At 43.1% G+C, this 12651-nt stretch overlaps 1 protein-coding gene across 2 annotated transcripts in view; it reads right to left on the bottom strand.

The window, feature by feature from the left end:
* The window catches only part of LOC138662520 (semaphorin-3F-like), a 153962-nt gene that overhangs the window by 128644 nt on the left and 12667 nt on the right, over positions 1 to 12651 (bottom strand). Inside the window, exons 1-2 of one of the 2 annotated variants that reach the window (XM_069748252.1) lie at positions 8193 to 8755; positions 4469 to 4580 (exon numbers count right to left, since the gene is read on the bottom strand). In XM_069748252.1, coding sequence (XP_069604353.1) covers positions 4469 to 4568 — 100 coding nt within the window. In that variant the 5' untranslated portion in view covers positions 4569 to 4580; positions 8193 to 8755. Of the gene's footprint in view, positions 1 to 4468; positions 4581 to 8192; positions 8756 to 12651 lie in introns of those variants that run through there. The other variant, XM_069748253.1, reaches the window with a different exon arrangement.

Genomic DNA, 12651 nt, shown 5'->3' with positions numbered 1-12651 from the left:
CACATTTCTGACACAAATCTACTGATTGTTCACTTATTGTTTCCAAATAATCGCCTGCTGGAATCAGCACAATTGGCCATTTCAGCCAACTTTTACCTTGTGTGTAACACATCTACCCAAAAAACCCTCCATCATCTCCGTCTACCACCCTACTCGTCCTCTCCACAGGGCTGCACCGCCCTCCATCTCCATCTTCATCTCGGTCTACCAACATATCCATCCTCTCCATAGTGTTGCACTGCTCTCCATCTCCTCCCTCATCTCCATTTACCACCATACCCATCCTCTCCACAGTGCTGCACTAGCCTCTAACTCCATCTACCACCATATTAGTTCTCTCCACAGTTCTGCTCCAATCTCCATCTACTCATTCCTCTCCACAGTGCTGCACTGCCCTCCATCTAATCCCTAAACTCCATCTACCACCCTAACTATGCTCTCCACAGTGCTGCACCACCCTCATCTCCATCTCCCACAATATCCTCTCCAGTGCTGCGCTGCCCTCCTTCTCTTCCCTAAATCCTGTCTACCACCCTAAACATCTTCTCCACAGTGCTGCACTGCCCTCCATTTCCTCCCTGATCGCCATCTACCACAATATCAATCCTCTCCACACTGCTGCACTACCCTCCATCCCAGTCTACTATCATATCCATCCTCTTCACAGTGCTGCACTGCCCTCCATCTCCTCCCTAACCTCCATCTACCACCCTAACCATGCTCTCCACAGTTCTGCACCACCCTCGATCTACTCCCTCCTCTCCACAGTGCTGCACCACCCTCATCTCCGTCTACTACAATATATGTCCTCCCCAGTGCTGCACCGCCCTCCATCTCCTCCCTAACCACCTGTCTAGCACCCTACCCATCTTCTCCACAGTGCTGCACTGCCCATCTCCTCACTTATTCCTTCTGCCACCTATCCGTCCTCTCCAAAGTGCTGCACCACCCCATATCTCCTCTTCATCTCAGTTTCCATCCTTACCTATCCTCTCCACAGTGCTGCGCCACACTCCATATCCTCCTCCAATCAGTCTACCACCCTACCTGTGGGGCTAATGATCTAGAAATAACATTCTCCAAAATTCGCACCTCCAGCTCCAGTCTTCAGGACTTCTCTCGTGCTGCACCATGTCTCTGGAATACACTCTTAGACAATCCATTTTAAATTCCCAGCGTCCACAGGTTTAAGCATGCCGTAAAGATGCATATTTTTAGGCTGGAAATCACCTTGCTAATCCAGAATGAAACGTAATTGGAAATCTTGTTATACATTTTTTTATTTTTTTTTAATAAACAGCCTTTATAAGTGCACCACAACACATAAGCTACATCTTTATCACATGCAGACTGCAAGAATTTGGTTTCTCTACAGCCCGGGTTATAATCCCATCATCTGCGTCTTTTTGTACTGATTCATTTATTAGCATTATACTCGGGAACGTCACAGACTGCTTCCAGCAACTACACTTTATACAACCAATGAACAGAAATAAACTCTGTGTAAATTAACGAATGAGAGAAGTTTTCCTGCACCCTAAGCTGCCTGCACTATGGAATGACAAGGGAATTTCAATCAATGTGTGTAACCAGTCACTTCAGAGTCATGCGGGGAAATGTTGACCAGACCGATAAATCAATGTAAACCTGACTACTAAAATAACAACCTCAATGTAAGTTAAATAGGATGAATAGCTACAGACTGCGAGTGAAAGGTCTGAGATTTATGGCAATATAGGGGGGGATTGCAGAGATGTAGCTGCTGTCAACTAGAGCTGGCATAGTCTGCTTAAATTTCTCATAAACCCGCCTGGTTCAACATCCATGCCTCCTTTCCAGTAAGCATGCACTGGCTGTGAGCTCATCCTGCTCATAGATAGATCTGCCCTGACACATAGGATGTCTCAGGATTTATACACACAGAGGGGTGTCCCCGGGCACTGCCTGCTGTGGAGATGCAGCATACAGCTTCACACCCGGTGACTCCAGGGATAAAGACCCAGCTGTCACACACAGATAGCGGGGCTCAGTGCTCCCTATTAATAGGCCCCCGCGGCTGCGGTGAGGTAACCGTGGTATTTTTGGGATGCGCTTGTCAAGAACAAAGTACATCAAAATCCCGACAACTGCCCTTTCCTCTTTGTTCTTCGGGTAATCAACGCTGAAGACACGTTAAACGCACAACTGGTGCAGATGGACGTGATTCTTGTACCCGCTGGTTCACATCCCGCTCCTTTATTTATAAAGTCCAGCCATTCTCATATCCTTTTCATACTAATTCACCATATCAGAGAATTTGCTGTAGCTTGTAACATGAGTGTGTGTATAACTGGTTGCCAAGAGCAGTAAAGATGGCATGGCCCGAGCATTAGTCTCCCGTCCTACAGCCAAAAACACTGTACAAAATGGTGACAATGAGGGTGTGCTTTTTTTATTGCACAAGTTTGTTTATGGAAGGATAGGTGCTAAACAGCCTGTCATTGTTCACCAACCCTTAATAATGTCAATACCAAAGAGTCTGCCAACATTACCCCCCACCACCATGGGGCCCAGGAGGAAACATAAGACAATTCTTCACCCTTCTGTGACCCTTTAGGGTTAGAGGTCAAATACACACAAAAACACAAGGTAATCTCTTCCCCCCCTTGACGACCCTTTGTTAAAAGGTCACTCACATACAGGACACATTTTATCTCAGGCAATAAGAGGGCTTCTGAAATGGGGGTCACAGCATTGCCCGAGGGGCTCATGACACGGGGAGGTCAACAAAGAAATGGTGTAAGGTGCAGGTGTCAGTCTGTAAAATAATACCTTTACTACTGGACTGAACATGTACCCTTCCCACAGCAGGCAGGTGCAGGTCATACTATACAGGTAAAGTTATACTTATACGCTTTCCACGAAATATTGCAAGTTAAACAACAGTAAGTAGTGGCATCAATAACAAATCCCTCATATAATATGATTATTGTTGCATTTGCTGCTGCAGCAAGGTAAAAAAAAAATGACAGCGTTCACATGGGAAATTCCAATTCCTCCCACCCCTTTGGCTTCCTTGCTATCCACTGGCAGACTACAGACAAATTTATGACAGTCTGGGTCCCATTCACACATGACTCCACTGCTGCGTGCCACAATGAATTGTCTGCTGATGAATAGCAAGAGGCAGAATAAGTCTGAAGAGACCTATATACAATAGGACTGGTTAAAGTGTCTGTAAAGGATTTCTATAAACATATCTGTATAGATATAAAACATACCCATCTCATATAGATCTCTAAACTGTACAAGAAAAGCATCAAAGAGGCTGTGTCTAGAATCAGACTGCGGCAAGCAAGGCTTTAATATGATAAAATAAGCGTTATTTACCACTGCTCCTGTAAGGTCTTTGTGTACAGAGCTGCAGAGGTGACGTTTCATTTACAACAGGTGACTGCTGCAGCCAATCAGGCCAGTGACTGGCTGCAGCAGTCGCGGGTGGAAAGACGTGAAGTCACTATTGCAGCCTAGTAAAAAACCAAAGTCATGGATCAATGAAGAAGCTGTTCTGGAGAGGCAGCTACTAAATAATGAAATTATTTTTTGTTTAAAAAAAAAATAAAAGCATTTTCTGACTTTGATCCAGTTTGGCCTGATCCTGGACAAGATAATGGGGCGAGTCAGGAAGCCCCCATACAAAATCGATCCCGCTGATATCGGTGGGTTCGGGCGACATTAGTCTAATATATGGTGGGTCCTAGAGTTTCTCCTACATCAGATTAAGGCGGGTTTAACACATCCATGCACGGACTGGTCATGGGGGTCTTGTCCACAGCATCATATCTACTTGGTGAAGCAGTTGAGTTCAGGTTAGGAGACTGGTGCTTGGACCACGAAACACAGATGCGTGAAACCGCATATAAAGTCTACCCAGAATGCAGATCATCAAATAAAAGTACTGTGCAAATACCGGGCCAGTAAGGAATACCAAGAGATTTCAGCTCCGAAGCATGTAGACTTGTGAACATAGCTTTGGAGCAAAATATAGCACCAGTACAATATAAGTAACCCACAAAGTTTTTAAAACTTTTTAATGCAGATTAATTCTATATAAAATATTGCTCCAAAGTAAAGCTTACTCAAATCCTTGGTACCGAAAAAGCACAGCTATACAAATCATGCTCACACTTGGGCCCTTACAGACTTTCCTTTTCTTTGACTTCTGCAAAATTAGTAAAATTAACAGGTCTGATCGGTATCCGTAAGAATTCAGCGTCATCTTATGGCATTGGTCACAGTGACCGTAAACTTGATTCTGGAAAATATCTGCCACTATGATGAATTACAGCAATTTATTCTGCCTAGGAAATTCAGATCCAGTCCGAAATAAAGACCTTAAGCAAAGTCCTTGTGATATTGGATGGATGATTGTACTACATACATTGACTCTTCGGATATCCTGTGAATGTGAATTGTGGGTTCATCTTACCTTTGTATGACAGGTAGACCCGTGCCGGTCTGGAGGTCCATGTCCTTACAGAAAAGCTGAGAAGCAGCAGGAGTAGAGACGGCAGCGCAGACACCAGCATGTTGCCACTACCCTAGGCACAAGGAGAGAGAGTGACAACACAAAGTTTACACACCGGTATTCCCACAGTAACATCACAAAGTGGACACATATCTACTCACTCTCCTACTTTAGATCACCTTTCAGGACAAATAAAAAAAGGGCGTAAATCAAACTGACCGGACGACTCATAGCAGGATATGAGATTTTATTGCTCTAATAGAGAACAAATCTATATTTACTGAAAATGCTCTTATCTAATCTGTCCTGGGTCGTACCGGGAAGCTTCCCTTCCTTCTAGCAAAAAAAAAAAGGAAAAGTGATGTGGATATTAGTCAAGCTGATAAAAATAAGCATCCCAGAATCGTGAGCAAAAGCAGACAATGAAGAGGAAATCTGTTCATTTGTTTTGTTCCCAGGGCTCATTAAAACATGATCACCTAATGACGGCAGATAACGTAGACATACGTACATACATGCCCGCTGTAATGTTCCCTGTCCTGAGGGGCAGAAATGGGTGTTTAGACTAATATCGGAAGCGGTAATGTGCTCCAGAAAACTGTGCTACTTAATAAATCATACACGGCAGGGCGTCTCTAAGTCTAAGTTCACATTAGCGTTGCGCCGCTGTTGCGTCGGCGACGCAGCGGCGACGCGCCCCTATGTTTAACATAGGGGACGCGTGCGTCTTTTTGGTTGCGTTTTTCGCCACGTGCGTCGTTTCCGACGCTGGCGTCGGACGCACGAAAACGCTACAAGTTGCATTTTCTGTGCGTCCGATTTTGGTCAAAAACGACGCACGCGTCGCAAAACGCGCGCGTTTTTGCGCGCGTTTTTCGTTGCGTCGCCGACGCAGGGCGGCGCAACGCTAGTGTGAACGTACCCTAAGAACTTACCTATTAAGATATAATCCCTACAGTTATTTCCACTGACTGCAAAAAAACTCACCTTGACCAAGAGTGCATTTTTTTCTCCCATAGATCCCTATGGAAGCTGTTTATTGCTTTTACAGTGTGTCAGTCATGCCCAATCCCTTTTTTTCTCCAACATCTGCCATCGAGGGCACAGTCATAACGTCCCCACACACAATCTACTTTTATCTCGCGTGTCTAGCCAACTTAAGTCCAAAATTCAGGCCCAATCCTAACATTTACTTTGATGTAAAAACGTAAAAGGGCCTTAAGGAGATGAGAAACGAGGATATTTATCTGCAAGGTCCTTGACATAATTCCCAATCAATGTTTGACCCTGCCGATATTTTGCTCAGGAAAAGCAATTCTCTTGTGACTAACATTTCTCAATAATCAAGAACCTACCAAACAAGTACCCGCATGGCAGCGAATGGAGTAGACGTCCATATAGTAATTACGTGACACTTTAAAATTACATAGCAGTAATGTAGCTTTTCGGAAGTAATAACCCATAAGTAAGCAATTATCTTTTTACATTTTTGCTCCAGGCATGATCTATCTATCTGATCTTAATTTACAAGATTCACGTCCCAGATTATTAAACATTTTAGTGCTTTGTTGAATGAAGACTTGCTATGGCCATTTATTTAAAACTTTTTTTTTTTTACATCGTTGTGTATATTTTTGCGTCACTATAATTAAAACCGGCCACAGATTAAAGGTTTATCTTAAACATGTGACCTGCCATAAAAAAAAAACCCAACATATTTCTTGTGTGGTCCGAGTATAAAAAAAGGTCCCGAAAATGGAAACCATGACATTATTCTATAACTAACAATGACCAGGATGTGGTGCCAGGGCAAAGCATTTCTGGGTCAAATTAGAATGCAAATGCACTTTGTTCCAAACAATTGTACCTTGGGCCCAGGGCTTTCGAGGGATTTGTGTGTAAGCGAAGGAGCGTGAGAATATACTGCGGTAAAAAGGAAGTCCTTTATAACAGGGTGTCCTTCAGAAGGATACACAAGGGAGGAACGTTACATTTCTTATAGGAAAGAACTTATTTTTACTCATAGGAAATAACATTTTTAGATGTAACTGTGTTTGGGATTTCGTCCATTTAAATAGCCTTGATTGAGACATGAACTATGGTTTACAGCCGGACCGGATCAGACATAGTGTATTTTGGAGAGGGACATGCAAAAAAAAAAAAAAAAAAAAGTTACATGACTGTCATAGCTTAAAGGGAAATTCACCATCATTGTGCATACACTCTGCTCTGATTAAAAGTAGCAAAACACATTACAGCATTATCACGGTTGATGACTACGGTAGCAGGCGAGGATACCTGCTGAGAAACGCCGCTCCGCATGATCCATTATGGAAGCCATTTAGCTCCGATAAACCTATTAGGCATTTAATCTGAAGTTAATGTCTCTGCTTCTCATTATTTTGTGCATGAAAGGATTCTAGGAAAAGGCACATTAAGGAGACAATAAGGTTTTTTTTTCTTATTTCTTTAATCAGACCTCACGTGACTGGGGGAGGTGGGGAAAGGGTTAATAGCGTAATTACTGTATTTTTGGCAGAGATATGATTTCAGGGTTTAGAAAAGGAAAGGATGGCGATCCGATAGTTTGGCTTCTCTCAAAAGCAAACCACCACCTCTCAAACCTGGGACACCTCGTACCAGGCACCAGATATGGAGCAGCTCTGTGTGTTTTCCCACCTCTCTCCAACTTACAAAAGACGTTGGATGGGAGGGAGAAAGAGAGAAAGAACGTGCTGGAAGGCAGGGACAACAAGGGGGAACAAAAAGAAAAAAATGGGGAAAGGATAGGGGAAGGGAAGAAAAAAAAAAAGGAAGGAAGAAAGAAAGTGAGAACTTAAGAGGATGGAGGGATGAGGTTAATGAGGAAAACTCAAGAAGACCAGACAGGGAGGAGACGTGAGGAGCGAGAGATGAACTTGTCAATTAGAAAAAGGTGAGAGAAGGACAAGTCAAAGGAATGAGATGCTGGATAGGGCGTGAATGGAGAAACAGCAGAGGAAAGTACAGAGCAGAAGCTACTGTACTACCAGGAGCAGAAAATAAACCCAACATAGTGCAAAGAATTTGGGGAAACAATCAAAGCACATGAACACTAAGGTGCAAGGGACGAGACCAATGCACCATGACCAAAGCATATCGTCATCATTTACTGATCAAATGTCCCAGAGGTAAATATTAGTGATGAGCGAATATACTCGTTACTCGAGATTTCCTGAGCATGCTCGGGTGACCTCCGAGTATTTTCTTAGTGCTCGGAGTTTAGTTTTCTTTGCAGCAGCTGAATGATTTACAGCTATTAGCCAGGCTGATTACATGTGGGGGTTGCCTGCTTGCTAGGGAATCCCCACGTGTACTTATGCTGGCTAATAGCTGTAAATCATTCAGCTGCAGCAAAGAAAATTAAAACTCCAAGCACTAAAAAATACTCGGAGGACACCCGAGCGTGCTCGAGAAATCTCGAGTAACGAGTATATTCGCTCATCACTAGTAAATATTGAAGATATGGAACATATATACACACAACAGAGAACAAAAAACATGAGATAAAAAGTCTCTCTCTATATACAGAAGAAAAAGAAAGCGAAAACATGAAATAAATAGTCGCAGGAACAACATGCACAATACTTGGAAACATTGACGGATAACAGGATGTTTTAGGAGATTAGAAGAGAGTGGTACATACCTCAGATATGTTCTGGCGAGTAAGGATTTGATAAGGGAATAGGAGGCAGATATCTCCAATCAGCTGATGTGACTTCGTACCATTTGGAAATGTGCATTACGGGGAGTATACGTGATCATTGGAGGCAACATGCGAGCTGTCAGACGGACAGGAGGTAAACTGCAGGTGTACCCAGGTGTGCAATCCGTCTAGAGAGAAGTTGCTTTTTTTTTTTGTTTTCCCCTTTTGGTCAATCGACTTTTAAGTTGAATACAGGTTACGTAAAGGATGTCAAAGGACAGAGAAGCAAGCGAATGAGACAAGTCTGCAGGTGGTTACTGTCCCAGCTTTCAGAAGAAACGTCTTGGTGTAGCACAACCCAGCAATAAACAGGTTACAAGCACAGTCCAGCTTAATTCTGAGCCATGGTGTCTGTGCAGCTATGTTGGTAGAGCAAAGTGTGACTGTATGAGGCAGGGTCCAGAGTGACAGAACCTGACAGCTCTACTTTCCATTCTGTTGGGAGAGAAAAGGAAAGGGGGAGAGAAACAGTGGAGGAGGGAGAAGGAAAGGGGGAGAGTGAGAGAGAAGAGGGAACATGGGGGGGGTGTTAAAAGAGAGCGAATAAGAGTAAGCACGGAAGGAGGGACAACCCAGCCAGAGGTATGAGGGAGGAGAGAAGAGTAAAGGGAAGGAATAGGATTGGAGGAAAACTACCTGATTCCAAATCACAAGTACAAGGAGAACAAGATTATTCATGGAAATAATAGAAGAGGCAATCACCTGAGAGACAAAATCAGCCAACTAAGCGGGGTATTGTTATAGAAGAGCACACAGAGGCAGGAGGAAGGAAGGAGAGCCGGAAAGTACCAGCAAGCCAGTGGCAGCAATGCGAAGTCTGATCTCTCCAGGTTGCCATTAGCATGCAATTAACCTCTGACTTGCCCACAATGTAGAAACAGATTGCTGTAATGGAGAGTACTACCCTGCGCGCACAGTACAGATCATCTAAACATAACACTAGGTGGAAGATCCAGTCCATTCGGTCACCCTTAGTAAAAATATAGCAACTATGCACAAAGGAACCACAATGAAGGAATTTATGCACCTTTCTCTCTACTTCCAAAGGATCCATTTGATTTTATGGTATTTGTCTGTGTGCGGCACCGTGCCCAAAACATTGCAACTTTTCTTTTTTAAAGAGTCCCCCTGAGTGCCCATGAAAAAAAAAACTCATTACAAATTCTGTTCTTTGCATGTTCTCGTGACCTTGGCGTGCCCTTTCTGCTTTGTTTTGCCAATCCTCTCCTCTGTCAACCACCCCATTTATATACAGAGCAGGTACGTCGCTGGCAGAGCAAGCCCCCTCCGCCAACCTTCCCATCTAAGCTCCCTACCGCGCGCAGGAGATTTCTATCCTATAGCTTCATCCATAATATAGACATATCAAGGGCATTGGAAGTGCAGGCCTTTGCTACCCTTCACCCCAAAGCCAAGACAAGGGAACGCTCTGTGCTGGAAGCTGTTGACTATTCTCTGCCTCAGCGGGACGCCAAGAACATGGTAAATAACTGGACGTAGAGCATAGCAACGAGCCAAGATAGAGGCGCTCTTAATGGCACTAGGTTCAATGAAATCTCGAAAAACCATTAACTAGAAATCACCTTATTAATTCTCCTTCATTTACAAGAGGTTCACAATCATCTTTGGCGGCGGCTCTCGATTACTATGGATGAATGAGTGTCGCCCAGACAAAACAGAGCAGTGTTTGATGAAATGGATTAGAATGATCTAATAGCTATGGTATTAAAGGACCAGGAAGATACCAGGTCGCCCCTTTAGTCGCACACGTAGAAGGAGGGAGGTCAGTGCATACGGCATCACATAGAAACAAACTCCAAACAGATTTCATCCCCTCCCAAAGGAATTCTAAACACACGGCTTATCATCAGAAGTCTCTATGGGATGGAGAAAACAGAGCGACAATGTAACAAAGCCTAAGCTAGAGAGCCTTGTGGAGACAAAATAGTCAGAGCGGACTCTAAAAACAGATACTGTAACAGCGCGTTCGCTGACATACCTGGCAACCAGGCAAGGCTACTCGCTCACCCTGCCGAAGCGTGGCCGATGAGAAAAAAAAGTCTGCAAGATATTACAATAGCAGCAAAGTGGATGACATTTTAACAAATCTCACCTGAAAACTGCAAAAAAATATATATATTTTGAATGTAAACTGAAATGTGCTCCTGCAAATATCACTTTTGGCACATGATTCAACACAATCAGCAAACATTTTTTCTTTTTCCTTCTAAATTATGGCACATGCAAACATAACAGAAATATAAATGAGTGACTAAAAGAGAAATGAAAGATTTAAATTGACAAAAGCCCAAAATACATAATTTACGGTAATCATAATTTTTTTTTTTTTTTTTTTGGGGAGGGGGGGGGAGGGCATTGCCCATTTAGGTGAAAACACAATTTTCCAACACAAATCTATAGGAAAAGAAAAAGAATATGCATGTTGGGAGTTGTGCTGATTTTAAGCAATGTGCTACAATAACGTGAATTAATTACGGTATACCTTAATAGTAGGATGAAAAGCAATAGCACATATTTAGCATGAAAAGCACAGGTGCACCATACCATCAGGACCTCATTACCTTTAGGCTCGAACATTGAGAGACCAGTGCCCGGATAAAATGCCACGGCGGAGCTGCGCTTTTTCCGTTTTCTATGTAAGTGGCTTCTTTATCCCCGACAATGCAAACACTGGATAGAAGGGACACAAAAGTCTGGAATGTGCTGAGGGTCTCATAAAGTGATCAAGGCTCCCACTGTGAGAGCTGAGCTTAATAGTCACTCACTCCTACAATTTTTGCCTGTCCCATTGAGACCCCTGCCTTCTTGCCCAGTGATAATGAAGAGGACACCTACACTAATTAGCAAATTGGAAGATAAGAAACAACCAGAATGAAGATGAAAGCAGATGGAGACTCTAAAGGGAGCCTTCTAATAATTGCCTCTAAATGACATAACTAGATGGCAAATAATAGGCTCTGCTGGAATGAGGAGGCAATGCAGTGCCAAGGCTGCACCATGCCAGATGACATGAACGTTGGGGAATGCGAGGGAATCACTATCGGAGATAGACAAGAGTGCTGGAAACCACTTATGGTAGTGTAAGTATGTGCGGCAGAGCTCTCATGCCCTGAGAGTCACATGGGTCAGTGGTAAACCATGCTTCCATTTTTCACGAATTAGAGGAACAGATAGGCGAGGGACGTAATTTAAACGCATCATCTTGATTAGCCACTTTAACAAATTTTCAGGGTGTTTCTGGCCTTCTATGTTAACATTCCTGTTAGCATGTTTAATCCTGCATTGAGAGCCAGTGATAAGAATCAGACAAACAGGCAGAGCAAGCTGGCAGGGAGCTAAAGATGAGGGGAGGGAGCAGAATGGTGGAAAAGGGAGAAAAAAAAATCAGTAACCAGTTCAAAACAGTTTTATCTCTCGAGGCAGCATCCCACTGTCCAAGCAGATGGTGACATTGACGGAATAAGTGGGCGCCTGCCTGCATATTGCATCTTTCCTTATCCATAGATAGCATATGGATAAGGGTGACAATCCCGACTGCTGGCATGCCATGCTGCATCTGTGTAAGAAATGACTCTATACACTTATCTCAGAAACAAGCAAATTGAAGCCGGAATGCTGCATGTCTAGTGATAAATCCTGGATGTCTCATTTCTCTTACCACAAAGAGAAAAAAAAACCTTGAAAAAAAAACCTATACACAAATTTTACTTATTTATCACTTTGTATTTGATATTTAAGCTTTTCAAAATAAATACAATTAGCAGACTGCTTAATAAAATAAACACTTAAGGGGCCTCATTCACTACTGAATTTTCTTCTACTTTTTGTCAATATTTTTTTCTTGTTTGGAGGTTCCTTTTTTATTGCCAAATTCTTTATTTTCTACTTGTTCAGCTATTTTTTTTTCCTCTGTTCCTCATTGCTTTTATGCTTTTTTTAATTCAGATATTTGCGGCAGGTTCACTATTCACAACTTTATAAAAAGTTGCAACATTTTGGAGGATATGTCCTCCAGTCCCTTCCCACTACATCCTGGAGTGATTTTTTTTTTTCACATTGCACCATTATGAAGAAAATACATGGCAAATGCATCCTAGATCTTTGCTTTAGATTGTGCAATCTTTACTCTGAAGCTGCCCGGAGACAGAAATCTGAGGCCCGGCACTTGTCTCATGCTGCAGAGGCAGAGTTGCCTCCGTTTAGAACATATAAAAGCGCAAAGTTCAGACCAGCAATCCAACCGTGCTACTGGTCCAAACGGTCAATCTTCAGGACTACCCCCACTAACAAGGGAGCAGGAAGGCAGGGGAGCGATGTGCTCCTGAACACTGCAAAAGCGTAAACTCCTTCCAGGTTTGTTTGTACTAAGTGTTTTTTT

The sequence above is a fragment of the Ranitomeya imitator genome, chromosome 2, assembly GCF_032444005.1.
Source record: "Ranitomeya imitator isolate aRanImi1 chromosome 2, aRanImi1.pri, whole genome shotgun sequence".
Taxonomy (NCBI): Eukaryota; Metazoa; Chordata; class Amphibia; order Anura; family Dendrobatidae; genus Ranitomeya; species Ranitomeya imitator.
The sequence above is the reverse complement of the archived record's forward strand: the minus strand, read 5'-3'. Positions and strand labels throughout refer to the sequence as shown.